Source organism: Aphelocoma coerulescens, chromosome 5, assembly GCF_041296385.1.
Source record: "Aphelocoma coerulescens isolate FSJ_1873_10779 chromosome 5, UR_Acoe_1.0, whole genome shotgun sequence".
NCBI classification, from domain to species: domain Eukaryota; kingdom Metazoa; phylum Chordata; class Aves; order Passeriformes; family Corvidae; genus Aphelocoma; species Aphelocoma coerulescens.
The window spans coordinates 32,758,730-32,774,348 of NC_091019.1; the positions used below are offsets into that span (position 1 = coordinate 32,758,730).

General features: G+C 45.3%; 1 protein-coding gene across 8 annotated transcripts in view; it reads left to right on the forward strand.

Moving 5' to 3' along the window:
* SLC8A3 (solute carrier family 8 member A3) overlaps positions 1 to 15,619 on the forward strand; it is a 137,040-nt gene that overhangs the window by 42,152 nt on the left and 79,269 nt on the right. For all 8 annotated transcript variants that reach the window (XM_069017556.1, XM_069017554.1, XM_069017560.1 and 5 more), the window contains one exon: positions 1,745 to 3,556. In XM_069017556.1, coding sequence (XP_068873657.1) covers positions 1,791 to 3,556 — 1,766 coding nt within the window. In that variant the 5' untranslated portion in view covers positions 1,745 to 1,790. The remainder of the gene's footprint in view (positions 1 to 1,744; positions 3,557 to 15,619) is intronic.

Below are 15,619 nucleotides of genomic sequence, written 5' to 3' on the forward strand. Positions count from 1 at the left end.
ATAGATTTTTATCTGAAAGTTGAAAATGTTTTTTGTTGATATTGGGAAGATTGCACCCGCTTTTGGAAACAGGCAAGCGACACAACATGATGATAAAATAGCCATTTGAGATGCATTTATTGCTGCTGATAACACGATAACGTTGTCTGGAATATTTACAGTTCAGAGAGGGGGGGATCTCCTCAAGTGTTCAGGAGCCAGTTCATGTCTTTGAACTGCTGTCATCTGAAGTTTAGGCATCTGCTCTAAACTGCCTGACTGGGCACCCTCTGGAGACAGCAGAGAGAGTTCTTAAGGGACATAATCTCTTTTGGAGATGTGGGTCAAATACATCTTGGAACAGGAAGGATCATCCCCTGGAAATGAGTGTCTCTTTCCTCTGACTACAGAGGGAGCCTAAGAGACTTTGTTTGACTTGCTGCCCAAGATTTGGGTAGTTACAGTAGGGGAAATGAATCCCAGGCCTGCTCATTTGGCAGTACAAACCTCAATGAAAGTTAGTGGGAGTTAAGGCTTTTGAACCTTCCAACTGCTGTAGATTATGCCACTATTAAGTTTGATGTTTCCTGTGAGATACTTGCCTGTGTCTGGACTCACAAATGTGATTTGCCAGTTAAGCCTGAGATCAAATTTTTCCAGAGGCCCGTTATGAAGGAAGGAGAATAGCATGATCCATGATAATGTGAAGGGTCCAGAATCCAATTTTAAGTGGTGCAAGCCCTACAGCAATGTAGTCTGTAAGTAATAGAAGGTATTATTGGGCAGTGATATGCCAAATCTATGTGCTACATTGATCAGCTCCATTGTTTTTCTATGGTATTTTAGGTTAGAGATTACTTTCATTTTAGAAGAAATTTGAAAATATATCAATTTCTTAGGGATGCAAAGGGAATGTTGGTGGGTACATGCATTTTGCTCTGTCTTCTGAGTTTTATGAGCACAACTTCTCCTAAATGTGGCATTTTTGTAGGTTTCTGTGACCATTTAAAAGCAGGATTATTGATTTAAAATGTGACTGTCCAGATGGCAGAGGAGAGGCTAGTGATAAATGGCCTTTGGCGCTTTGCCGAGCATGAGTCTTCTGCCCTATTTCTGGGTTGAAATCTTTACCTTCTAACATGGAGGCCCTGTGCATCAGAAGCTTGGGGGAGCCCTAGGACCCTTCTGCGGACTCTGCAGCCTGTTAGGAGGGGCTCTTTGTGGGGATGATTTGGCCACTAAGATACTCCATAATTTATAACCAAATTACGTCCTGCAAATGGACTTCATTTGGAGATTGCTCAGTGGCCTTAAATGGTACTTTTTGTGTTGCTAGAGATTGCTTGATTTGTTTTATTCCCTGGATTCTGAGGCAGGGGGCTCCTTAGGTTTGACTGTGCTGAGTTGAAGTGCTATGTGCTGGGATCACCGTGGCATCACTAGGTGAGTGGCAGCTGAGCACTCAGTTCTCCTGTTGCACATGCTGCAGGTCAGGAACTAGCTATCTTTATATATATATAAAATATATATATACACTTTTCCTGTGAATTACTTTTCTAGCAATTGATCTTCATCTGCAGGGCATGTAAATGCTGCAGTTTCTTAGAGTCCTTGCTTAAGTACCTTCTTCAGAGTGACAGAGAGACAACCCATGCATCTGTACCAGTACTCTTCAGTGGTGAGATACTGAAGTGCGTTTGGGTAAATGTTGCATCTTCCTTCTCTCTCATGCTTCCCTTCCCCCTCTCTGTTTTGTTTGTTTCAGGTTCTCGGCCTTTTTGGATCTACACAGTGGAAGTTGCATCTTGTGTATGGCGTGGTTAAGCTTGCAGCCTGTCACCTCGGCCTTCCTCCATTTTGGGCTGGTTACTTTTGTGCTGTTTTTGCATGGTTTGCAGGTGGATGCTGGCCTGACGGGAGACTCAACCAGTACAGTACAAAACAGCTCGTGTTCAGGATCTTTTGACTGCAAGGAGGGTGTTATCCTGCCAATATGGTACCCAGAAAACCCATCCCTTGGGGACAAAATTGCACGTGTTATCGTATACTTTGTAGCACTGATCTACATGTTCCTTGGAGTCTCCATCATTGCAGATCGTTTCATGGCATCTATAGAGGTCATTACATCACAGGAGAAAGAAATAACAATTAAGAAACCCAATGGAGAGACCACAACAACCACCATTCGGATTTGGAATGAAACGGTTTCCAACTTGACCCTCATGGCTCTGGGCTCCTCTGCTCCCGAGATCCTCTTGTCCCTGATAGAAGTGTGCGGGCATGGATTCATAGCTGGAGACCTGGGGCCATCTACAATTGTTGGCAGTGCTGCTTTCAATATGTTTATCATCATTGCCATCTGTGTCTATGTGATCCCTGATGGGGAAACCAGGAAGATAAAACACCTGAGGGTTTTCTTTGTCACAGCTGCATGGAGCATCTTTGCTTACATCTGGTTGTACATGATCCTTGCTGTCTTCTCTCCAGGTGTGGTTCAGGTTTGGGAAGGCCTGCTCACGCTTTTCTTCTTTCCACTTTGTGTCGTTCTGGCCTGGATTGCAGATAGACGTCTGCTTTTCTATAAGTATATGCACAAAAAGTACCGTACTGACAAGCACAGGGGCATTATCATAGAATCAGAAGGTGATCACCCTAAGGGAATTGAGATGGATGGCAAGATGATGAACTCTCACTTTCTGGATGGGAACTTAGTGACTATGGAGGGGAAGGAGGTGGATGAATCTCGCAAAGAGATGATCCGGATCCTAAAGGACCTGAGGCAAAAGCACCCAGAAAAGGACTTGGACCAGCTGGTGGAGATGGCCAACTACTATGCCTTGTCTCATCAGCAGAAGAGCAGAGCCTTTTATCGCATTCAAGCAACCAGAATGATGACGGGGGCTGGCAATATTCTGAAGAAGCACGCAGCTGAGCAAGCCAAGAGAACCACTAGCTTGCATGAGGTGCGGCCAGAGGAACCCGAGGAGTTCATCTCCAAAATTTATTTTGACCCATGCTCCTACCAGTGTCTTGAGAACTGTGGTGCTGTTCTCCTGACAGTGGTGCGGAAAGGAGGGGACATGTCCAAGACCATCTATGTGGACTATAAAACAGAGGATGGCTCTGCCAATGCTGGTGCTGACTATGAGTTCACAGAGGGGACCGTTGTCTTGAAATCTGGGGAGACCCAGAAGGAGTTCTCAGTGGGAATTATTGATGATGACATATTTGAGGAAGATGAGCATTTCTTTGTGCGGCTCAGTAACCTCCGTGTGGTGGAGAGCGAGGAACCTCCAGAGCTCAGTAACTCCCCATACCCAAAGGCCATATTGGCTTCTCCTTGTGTGGCCACAGTGACTATCCTGGATGATGACCATGCTGGCATCTTCACATTTGAGTGTGACATTATACATGTCAGTGAGAGCATTGGTGTGATGGAAGTCAAAGTCCTAAGGACATCAGGTGCGCGGGGTACAGTCATAGTGCCATTTAGGACAGTAGAAGGGACAGCCAAAGGAGGTGGAGAAGACTTTGAAGACACTTACGGGGAATTGGAGTTCAAGAATGATGAAACTGTGTAAGTACCCCATTCATTTATGTTCTCGGATCTAGTTATGGTATTTAACCCCACATTTTGAGTCCATTACAGGTGAATGCTGACAAGGGACAGGCTCCTTTCTTCAGCTTTCCATCAGTTTCCCTACTTACCTCTTTCAGGCAAGAGCCGACAGCAGGATTTAAGAGCTCAAAGCTCTTGTCCCTTCCCTCTTGGGAATGACAAATTGAGGCTTAGAAATACTGGGAACCAGGGGATAGGAAGAAAATATATCATTCTCTGAGGTCCTGTACTAAAGCTAAGGGTTAATGGAGAGTTAAGGTAAGAGAGAGAAGGAAAAGGATGAAGTTTTACTTGGCTGGACAAATATGGGAAAGCCTCTTTTTGAACACCAAATACAGGGAACACAGGACTTCTTTGCAATCTTTGCAAAGATGAAAGGTTCACAGTGATTATTCCCAGGCATGCAAGAGCTGCTCAGTAGTCACGGGGTTTTATTTTCACAGGAGCAATACTTCATACCTGTGTCCCTAGGCTTGCCTGTGCAACTGGCAGGTCTGTGTGGCAGCTAATTCACAGCACAGGCACAGCTGCAAAGCTATTCTGCTGGACCTGAAATTCTTGCAGCCTTTATGACTTTATGGTCTACCCATATTCCCTACATCACCTTCCCTATGATCTCTGTACGTCTGTTCATTTACTACCTGTGGTTTTTCCCCTTATAGAATACCCTGGCAAATGGCAATAATGGTCTAAAGCATTGCAGATCACAGCCTGCCCATGTGGCTCCATGACCCAGTGTTTTCATACAGAACAAAGAAAGGAAGCAGCACCCATGCTATTAGTTCAGCTTTTTTTATTGCTTACTAAGTAGCTGATACTAAGCTAGGAATTAATAAAGACCAGAGAGGTGATAATGTCTGATTGCTCTAAGTACCTGTTGCCAGCATTAGTGAGGAATGAGAAAAATCCCTTAGCTGAGTAGGGAGAAGGACAGACGTTCGAGCCCAGTGCTAAAACTCCCAGGTGTTAAGTGCCTAGGCTCCTTTTTGTTGAAACCTAATCACTTGACCTGTCACAGGAAGAATTGTGCTGACTTGCATCTGACATCAGAGAAAGGAAATATGTGTACCAAGCCTCCCAATACTGTACCCAGAAGGATGTTGCTATATTAAATTTTATTAAATAGGGATGTCCTAATTTGATAGGACCTTCTGTCTTAGCCCACTAAACCATTTAATTCAGCTAATATCCACAGTCCTGATGCTTGACTATAAGTATGTGCTCTTCCTGTTAAAGGAAGAGAAGCTCCTGTTGGCTGGCTTCAGCCACTGTCAGAGCTGGAAGGGGATCAGGTGTCCCAATCTGACCTTTTTGGGAAGATGGGCCATGCAGGTTAGTCTCCTTAACTGAGCCACAAGCTGATTTCCGTGGAGAAACTGAAGAAGAATGTGAAGAATGTCAGGTTTGTGGTTACAGTCTTCTGTGAGCAGGCTACCCAAAATATAATGGGTACTACTTTGCTTCAACCAGGTGTTGAAGCAGAGAGACTTTCCTTGCTTGACGAAGACAGATCAGTGAAAGGCCAGCAGATTGGGGGTACCAGACAGAGAGCCCATGAGCCATCTTACTCCAAGCTATACTCCCTTTCGTGTGCTGGCTACTGGAAGACTTCATTTTGTCTTTGAAAAGTGTGACAGAAGGTCAGAGCATACCTATATAGTTGCTTCACTTGGTTTAAAACAAATCACTTTCAGCAGGACCACGTGCATCCTTGTGGCACAGACTCTAATGAAAAGAAAGGTAGTCCAGGAAACAAGTCTGTGTAGGTTACTTAATGCTGTAGTTTTTGACCCAGCAATGGCTTAGAACATAGACAAGACATTTGTAGTGTACTCAAAAAGGTGCCCACACCTGATTCATTAATGAGACTTCTGCATCAGAAGCCTGGTGGGAACAAAGCCCACTAGCCACAGTGGCCATGGAGACCATGTGGCTAGCAGAGATTAATTTCTTTTGAAGCTAGAATTAGTATAGTGGCTCAACATAGCACTTAAACTAATAAGCCTAACGAGGGAGATCATATCAGCCAGCACATGTCTTTATTCACTCCCTATTTACTCCTTTATTCATACCTCCAGGAATTACAGGAATTTTGGTCTGGAAATGTGGAGGTAATTTTCAGTAATCAGTCCTTGGCCTTTAAATTCAGTGAACATAGGTCAGTTGCTGCATTTTGCTAGCTCTTCTCTGACGTGCAAGTTGTAGCAGCTGTAGAAATCTGGAAGCAGTAGTAGGTGGGTTTAATATTTTCCTCCTTTTCTGTTTTCTAAATCTGAATGCAGAAAAATAATTTTTTAGTAAATATTTAGGCTGCAAACAAATTTGAATTGACTTAGATCTGAATTTGGAGTTCAGACCCATAATGCTACTATTCCAACGAACAGTTTGTTCAGACTTTTGGGAAGATGGGTGAATAGGGTGTTTGGTACAGTTTTGCTGACCCAGAGGGCAGTGTATGAGTCACAGTATTGCTTGGTACAAGGCTGTCTGAAGACACTGGGTCACCAAAAAGCCAGAGCATTGTCTGGCTGAATATTTGAGGCTCTGCCTCTTAGATGCCTTGCCACTGAGGGGGATCCACCACAAGGTACTGACATCCCTTGCACTCTGAAGGGGGAAGCAAGAGTCCACCAAGCCCAGTACAGAATAGAGTGGAAAGCAGGAAGACTAAGATGATCAGTCGGCAATACTAAGGGTATTGAAAGAAAGCAGTGAGAAATTAACATGCTCCCCACTTCAGCCTACTGATTAGATCCTTGCCTAGGAAAAGTGGAACTTGGGCTCTAGTTCCCACGCCGGTATAAAACTCCTACACCAGCATGCCCACCTCACTGCCTTAACCTTCTCAGTCTTCTCATGGAGTCATTTTGATAAGATTTTTTGACTCATGGAGGAGGGAAATTATTTACCAGCATCTTGCAAACATGTAAGCCAGTGCTAAGCTTTGCCATGGCTATGCATGTATGCTAAGGATCTGCAGAACTGCAGCCGTGGAGAAGCACTGATCTGTGTAAACTGAACTAGAGCAAAAGCTTCAGTTCATGCTCTCAGCTTGTTCTCCATCACAAACTAAAAAACTCGGCCTTGCATTGTGCAGCAGCAGGTGATCTGTAAGCAGTTTGTAGGCTGGCCTCCTGAAGTATAGCAGTGGGTAAAGTAGTCTGAGGGGCACTGGATTACACGGCATCCCTGAGATCAAACTATAGGAGAGTCACTGCCACCTACCAGATCCTGAGGGCCAAGGATAAGAACTTTCCTGGAAACTAAATGGAGAACAGGCCTTCACTTAGATATAACAAGACAAAATAAACTGTCTCAGGGTTGGTTTTGAGAGGCTTTCCCTAAAATATATGGGACTAAAAAAAGCAGAGTTGATGTGAGCATTACAGAACAAGAGGGAAATGGATCCTGCCAGCGGGTCTTGCTTATTGCCTCTGTGATTCTTTCTAGACTAACACAGTCAAAGTTTCCTTACTCACTTTTGGATGGGAGCACAAGAGAAAGCAGGCTGAGATGAGGGGGCTTGAAGCAATGCCATTATTACTGAAATATGATCCTATGCAGTGTGTGTGTGTGTGTATGGGTGTGTTTGAGTGTTGGATAGCTATAAATCAAGCCATGTCATCTGTTGAAAAGGGAATTGATCAAGTCTCAAATATTTGATTATGCTGCCTCCTTTTCAATACATTTGTTATTTCTGAACTCTTGCCCCAGTGAGGACCAGATATAACCTAAGCAGCTGAAGTAGCTCTCTTGTTGACTAAAAGGATCAATCAAATCAAAAGCTTCTTTTTATTTTTTTTTGCCAAGATGACTGCATACTTTTCTTTTAAAAGATTTTGTATGGAAATAAATGCTAGGTTCTTGAAGGTATGAAAATGTAGAAGAATGATTGACCCTGCTGCTTTATCATGTCTAAGCAATAAAGAAATCATTAAGAGCCAGAAGCAAAAAATGAATTGAGTTTTAAAGGATTTTCTTTTTACATTATAAAGAGAACTCCTATCAAGTCATTAAATTTAATTTAAGTTTTCTCTGTTTAAATTGTTTCTTCTGTTTAAAACTGTTCAAATTCATATGGAAATTTGTCTATGTCTTGTTTTAGAAAGTTTGGGAAGATACACAAGTTACCAGTAGCTAGTTGATATGCCAGCTAGACAGTGAAGTTCTGCTGTGGCCCTGTCACTTGCAGCAGCTGTACTGAGTTAAGGCTTAGGCCAAGAGATCTACTTTGGTACATGCCCTTGTTGGTAAGTTACTTGCAGGATGTTCAGGCTACTAGAATTACAGCCATTTGCCTTGAGCCTTCACAGAGTGTTGCCTGTGGAAGGAACTGGCTATTGAGAAGTGCTGTGGTGTTGAACTGGTATTCAATGGCCTGCAAAGCCTCTTCACAAACTCAGCATGGCTATACTTCAGTAACACATGGAAACCTAGAGTCCCTTATCTGCGTGTGAGGCAGAGCACTTAATATCAGAAGGGCTATTTGCTCCTTTCATACAGAGACTGCTGGAGACAAACATATTAAGCCTGCCTTGATAGACAGTGAGATACTATTCCTTCCCTTCAGGATTCAGGCAGGACGTTGTGCAAGTTGCATGTTGCCTCTCCTTGCTTGCTTCTCCCCAGAGAATCCCCAGGCTGCTGTGTGCATGGCTGGGTCTGCAGCATGGAGTCACTGTGAGTATTGGGCTGTCTCCCAGTATGTGCTTAGTTTGGTAAGGCTGGTCTTCCAAAGGGCTGCCATGGCACTGCACAGTGAAAAATCATCCTCCTGTTGGGGGCTTCAGACACTTTGTGGCAGGGAGCCCATGAAATGCGTGTCTTTATGTGCACGTGGTTGGCTAGAGGTGGTCCTGTCTGGATCAAGGTCACGTTGGTGCTGTGCCCCAAGGCTGCTGGTTAACAGTTGCCCCAGCGCAGACAGCACATGCTGGTGCTGCTGCTCTTTCTCCTGTGTCTTGTGCCACCCTTGTTTGGTAGGAACATCAGTATCCCTGCCTCCTCCTTTTCCCCTCCTGTCCACCCATGCTTGGACACAAGGACCCTGGGCCCTAACCCCTTGCTCGTTCTCCTACTGTGATGGCTGTTGGCTTCTCCCAGCATATCTGGTGAAGGTGATAGTGGAGAAAAGGGAGTGGTGGTTTTCTGGTTGAAGGATGTCGTGCTGAGGCTTAGAATCATTAATTGGCCTTCCTTTTTCCACGCAGTGCTTGAGGAAAAACTTAATTTTTTAATTTGATCACCTACACAGTCATGGTTGTGTCATTTTGAGGGGAATGCTATGATTGATACTTAGTTCTTTTGCTTGGTGTGTCATCAGTAGATCTCATAGCACTTTGCAAAGGAGATTGAGAGACAGTATTCCCATTTTGCAGATGGGGAAAAAATACCAAGAAAGTGATTTCTCTTCCTTCTGGATTACCCAGCAGATCAAAGGTAAAGAGAGGAATAAAAACTGATCTCCCTGAACTGCTGACCTGTGCTCTATCCAGAGAAGGTCTGTGTACATCAAGCTTATAGTTTCCCATTACTCAGGACCACACTGAATTTTTGCAGATTCACTGGCCTCTCTCCAGCTGTTGAGAGTTGGGATGGTACAGGTGTAGGCAGTAACTGGAATATCTCACTCTTCCCCCCAGCTGACAACAGGAGCTGCAGTTTTGGATGCTCATTTTCCTAAATTAAGTTCTGGCTATATGACATGGAGGTGTGCTGCATCAGCAGACTTTGCTTTGTTTATATCAGCTGTGATGACTGCAATTAATGACCAAGGTAATAACAAAATTATTTTGGTACTCTAGTTTGAAATCTTGTTCAACAGCTCTCATACACCATACACTGATCCTAAGGCTCCAGGCTCTGAGAAGACAGCCTTCAAAAAGTTAAGACTTACTAGTAGGACTTCAGGCAATGAGAATTTGTTGCGTGAGGCTGATGCTTTCCTTCTCTCAGGACATGCTTCCTTACCTTTAGAGCCTGTTGAGATTGAATCCTCCAAACTTTTCTCTAGTTCATCTCTGTTAGTGGGTAAGCACCTTCTGGCTCTCTTTTCCTGCTCCTACACTTAAATTAGAAGTTCTTGATCCCTATTTTAATTCACATTAAGGGAAAAGAGTAGCAGCTGCCCTCCAGTTAAGCAAACTTTCCCCCTCTATTTCATCAGTGGTTAAAGGCTGTTGTATTTGCTTTTTGCTGTGAAATTCTCCTGTCAGTTTTCTTAGAATTTAACTTAATTCCTTTATATACATGCACAGATGCTTTGATTTCTGCTACAGTCCGTCCCACTGTGAGGTCTAGGTGATGTGACCTGCAGGGGATTAGTGTAAGGTGTCAGGGGACTGTTTCTGGAATGTCTGTAAAACCAGCCTGCAGAAATGTGAGACCTTGACACCACACTGGGAAGAAGAGAAGCCCTGAGCTGACCTTTACCTTCCCAGATAGTCCTGCTGGCAGGTGTCAGGGGGATATATTTGCCCTCTGTCCATGAAGGACAAACAACATCCTGTCTTGGGGACTGTGACTTCTTGCCCATCAAAGGAGGCATTATGTGACATTGTTAAATAGGGGAGGCCTGGGACCCTAGCTCAAAAATGAGGCACGTGGCAGAGATCAGTTTTTCAGCAGCTCCTGGGAAGCTTATGGATTCTTCAAGTAGAAGGCCCTTCAAAGGGACATTCTGGGAGGTGTAGGAGTGGCAGTGATATTCCTGGTTTAGGGTAAACAGAGAGAAATTCACCCTGACAAATGACACAACCAAGTTTGGGGTTTAAAAACAAACAAAAGGCCAGAACTGATCCAAGATAAAACAAGTTTACTGTGGATTTGCCTGCTTTACTCATACTGACTCATGCCTTCCTGAGTGGAGCACCTTTGCAAAATGAGTGACTTAGAGGTCATGCCCTTTGCACACAGGGTTACAGAGGTACAGGTTGTATTTGCTTCCCACATGTAAAGAAGAAGGAGAAAGTACAGTTTGAATGATGCAGCTTCAGGGGATAAGAAGTGATGCTGGTGGCAAGCTTGATGGACCATATATCATTCCAAGTACATGCTGGGATTTTTTTGTTTTAAGCCAACAGTGGGAATGCTACCTACAGCATCATTATGAAGTATCTGTGACTTCTAACAAATCAGAGTGCCAGCAAAGTTTGAGTTAAGTATGGGCTTATCTTTTGTAAATGAGATGAGGAGAAGAGCAGAGTCTAAAGTTTCCCCAACCAGAGGTCCTTCAGCACGTTTTTGATGTGATTAAAGAGACGCAGCTCATGCTGGTGCAAGATGGCAGCTGTTTCAAATAAGAGCTGATTGACCTGTTGCTAGCAGTGGGATTTGATTTTTATTTACCTCATGTCAGGAAAAAAGGTGATAAAAGAATTTGCTATGCTAGCTGATTGAAACACCAGGGACCAAGTTCATCCTCCATTTAGCTTCAGTGAAAACAGCAGATTTAAAGCTGGGAGGAATGTGGACTGGTACATATTTACAGCTGTCTTAGCAGATGGGCTGTTGACAGATGAGGCCCCTCAAGTCTCTGCCTGGGTGCTGGGTGCCAGTATGTATTGCTGTGAGCATTTCAGCTGAAGTCAGTCCTGGTGTTGAGCAGGCACTGGCTGCTTGGTGGGTCAAACCCTTTGGGTGGATTGTGCTGGAAGGGCAGCGAGGTGGAAGTCTGAATATCAGATAGGACCAGTTCTTCCTGCCAGGGTTTGCAGGAACTGTCCTTAGGAGGCCAGTGGAGATGTCTGCTGAGGTGCTGCAAAGCCTGAGCAGCTCCGTGGGGAGCATGGTGCAGCCCCAGAGCTGGACTGCAGTGACTGGAAACCCTCCTTTGGACAGCACATTCCTTACAGACTCTGCTTGTCCTGCCTCTCTGCTTCCACATCCTCATGTGGAGACCTTCTGGGTGTTAAAAGCAGGCCAGGGCTTGATGCTCTACTCCATGGGAGCAAAAGCCATGGCTCTGATCTCCTGCTTCTTCTGTTAAATGGTGGAAAATCTCCTTTGTTGTTTTCAGGTGCTGGGGAGGAAGGAGACTTCTCTCTTCCCTGTTCACCTCTCCAAAGAGTTTCCAGCTTCTGCCTGTGCTGTGGCTGTTTGGCTGAGTGTGTTACTGATGGTTTGCTGCTGCGCCTCTTTAGTGCTCTACGTAAAAGTATGTTGTTAAAGTTAAATGGATTAGGAATTACCATTTGTGTTTCTGTTTTCTTTCCATGAGATAAGCAAGCCAAATATGTCCTGCCCTCAGAAGAATACCCACCTGGGCACTGTGCTGCTTCACTTCTATCCTTTACAGAAAGAAGTGGGATAAAACTATCAATATTTAACGTAGAAATTTTGCTCCACTTACCTCTGCTTTACCTGTCTTCCCTCCTGGGTCGGTCTCTCCTTTATCTCATCTGCTTGAGGGTTTTGGTTTAATACTGCTACTCTGTTTCCCTCAGTAAAGACAACTACATCACAATGCTATTTAGGAAGGATGTGCCAGGACCAGTGTATTTGCTTTGCAAGACATCAAATGCTCTGTTTTCTAAGGCATCGGAAATGCTTACTTTTGGGGTGGGTTGTGGTGGGCTTTGGTAGCTCACATGAGTTTTCTCATTCTGTGGTGGAGCTGGGGAGAGGGAACATGTGATTTGGCAGCTTTTCCCAGATGTGTCCTGTTAGCTGACACCACCAGTGTTGGGAAGAACTTTGAATAATGCAGAAGCACAGTGAGCAGACTATGTATGAGCAATAACTGCTTGCCTAGTAGCTGGGCTCCCAGGGTTTCATCAGCTGGATCCTGCAGACCAGTACCTGAAGGCCGTGGCAGGGTGGAGGAGCCTGGCTACTGCTGGTATGAGAGACTGTAGCACTGGGAAAGCGTGAGGAGCTGAGCACACTATCTCAGTGGCAACCATGTGCTTGTCCTATTGCAAAGTCTTAATTTTCTATAATTAGCAAATTCTTGACATGATTGTCTTTCTTGCTCTTTTTGTGGCCTGAGAAGTGGAGCAGTGCTAGACATGGTCTGTGGGAGTCAGAGCTGATGGCAGCTTCAGTAGGTCATTAGACTTTGTGGTGGGCAGCTGGTGCTGCCTTTCCCTTGAGGTAATGTAAAAAAAAAAAAAAAAAGCTCAGAGGCATGATTAACCCATCCTTTGTATGGTATGGGGCAGCAAAAAAAGGCATAACAGATGTGACATCTCCCCTGGCTTGACAGTAAGTTGTACACAGCAGTGGCGGAACAGGAGGGGAGTGTAGAGTGGTTTCCTTGGAGCACAGTGCCCGGAGGAGAGGGTAGAGAGCAAAGGATCTGCTTCCTTTGGTGCTGAGAGAACATCAGTAAGTGGCAGGTGGGTTTTTTTCTTCTTTAAGCTCTATGGGGAGCAGTAGATCCCCTGTGTGTTCCTGTGCAGTGCTTCTGGCCATCCAGGAGCTGGAGGAGGTGAGGTGCCACGGTGCAGACAGCAGGGCAGCTGGGCTTGCAAGCCTGGTGCTGCAGCTCCCCTGGAAAGATCTGGTTCATGAGGAATGAGTGGAATGAGTCCAGACTAAAATGGAGAGCAAAATCCAAGGGTTGAAATAGGCCACTGGCTTTGGGTGCCCAGGCAATGGAAACATGGCCAGCCTCAGGGGAAAAAGCTGCTTTGTGCTGGGGTCACACCGTCTGTCTCTGAGGGACCAAAGTGGCCATTCACAGCTCTGGGGCGTTTGAAGGCAGGACAAATGGATGAGCAAGCTGAGGGAGGACCCTTCCCAGCATGTGCTGTATTAACTGGAGCCCCTGATTGGCCTGGCCTGGGACAAGGCCAAGTGCCTTTGGAGACAGCTTCTTGGGATCTTTTTGAAGGGAGGCTGAGACTCCCTCGTACATGTAGCCTGATGTGTCGTACCATGTGTGGCACCATATTTCCTGTCCCCACAATGGGAATGGAGGCCAGCAGTTACCTGGGCAGGGAATGGTGACTGCCCTTGAAAAGGGATTTCTCCCTTGGGGTGTAGGGCTGTCCCGGTGGCAGGCAAACAAGTTTCTCAGGGCTGTGAGATTGTGGAGGAGAGGCCTGAGGAACAAGTATGCTGCATCAACAAACTTCTGCTAAGGGTACCTTTCTTCCAATTTGATGGGGGGAGATGATTTTTTAAAGTGAAATGCTGTATAAGGTAATGGCCTGCTCCCTGGAGAGAACATCTAATGGAATGAAAGGGTATCTCTATCTTGTTTTGGGTGGTGAGAGCTTCCTCGAACCGCTGCCCAGAATACTTGTGAGACACCCTATAATTCAATTAGAAGTACCCTCCAGGGAGCATATAATTATATCATATCTATGAAACATAATGACAGCCCCCTCATATCACATGGTGAGCAACTGTCGCTGCTGCCCAGAACCTTTCACCGGTAAGGAACTAATCTGCTTAGCACAGATTGAACTCGGTGGTGTACAGTACTTACCCAAATGCTTCTGAAGGGAATCCCTGCCAGCAGAATAAACCTGTTAGCAGCATGTGAGCATCACTGCACCCACATTCCTCTTCCCAACCTTCAGACCACTCCAGCCAGGGCTGCTCACCTCTGCCTTTCCCATCTTCTCTAAAGCTTCTTGGGAATTTTAAAGATGGGGAGGTTTTCTGTACACCTTTAAACTTGTCTTTTTTGCCCCTTATTGTGTAGTAATAGCCAGCGATACAGAGTGTGCTTGAAGGGATTAAGCTCCATAATAGGCAGTGTCCTACCTTTCTGCTGATATTTTGTAAGATTTTAATACAAGTTGGGATGTTCTGGGAAGATAAGTAATTGTACTACCAGTTGAAATGCAGACCCCCTGCTGTGAACCACAGCACTGCAGTATCTGCAGTATCTGAAATGGAAGTGAGGAGCACTGACCACCGTGTGGAGGACTTCCATGGGATACTGTAATTCCAATTAACTCTCACAAGAGGCATCATCTTCAATCAATCTGCAGAAAACTGGAGAGGAAGGGTGGGGGGAGGGGTGTTGGTGTGACTTTCGAGTACCTAAAGAAGTAATGTGGAGGAATTTCCTGACCCACAGTAGAAGTCAGCTGGGAAACAGCATTGTCTGCCTTGTGATTGAAGAATACCCCCAGTCCATAGAAGATTGATGATGTTCTGCCAGATGGGGCTGCCCTCAATCCCGCTGTAGTTCAGCAGCTTCAGATGGCTCTCAAAGAAAGTTCATCCACCGAGGTGAATAAACTCACCTGTCACAGGATTGTAGTTGCTGTGGGTACTGTTGAGTTGCTGTCTGTCAGCCTCAAAGTGTCTTTTTGCCCTCAGAGCTCTGAGCAAGCTGGACACTTCTGGAATATGAGACAAGGGCCTTTGAGAGATGATGGAGACAGTGGATGAGCAAAGTCTGCTCCCATTAGGAAGCAGGAGAACAGCATGCTGACCTTGAAGACAATGGATCTGAATCCCAGTGTGTGTCCTTGACTGGCATTTTGGGAGCGAATCACCAAAGGTGGAGCCGAGTTTTGTTTAGGTGGCACTAGGGTGCAGTGTCTTTTTTAGGAAGGAATTCTTCACAGAAATGGTGATTGGATAGTGGAATGGGCAAGGGAGGTGCTGGTGTAGTCACCGTCCCTGGAGGTGTTTGAGGAAAGGCCAGTGGAGCTCAGTGCTCTGGTCTGGGTGACAAGGTGATGTTTGGTCTCAGAGGTCTTTTCCTAATTGATTCTGTGATCTCTGTGTGATTTTCTCCTTGGGGGCAGTTCCATAGGGAATCACTGGCTATCAGGGCCCTGGTAGGGGTGTGTCCAGTGCTCAGAGGAGCTCTGCTGTGAATTGCTAGGTAATCTGGAGAAAGGCAGATAGCATCATGGTTAGAATGAAGAAGTGGTTGAGAGTTCCTTGCTAAGAACCATGGGGCCTTGATCTTGTCTTCTAATGTGGGGCTGGGTTTCCTTCTGCAAGGCCAATACTTCAACCAGGTCAAGGAATGTCTTGGAGATGAATTATCTCCTATTTTCTTCTCCACTAACTGATAGGAAAGGAAATTTCAGTCTTGCTGAGGCAAGA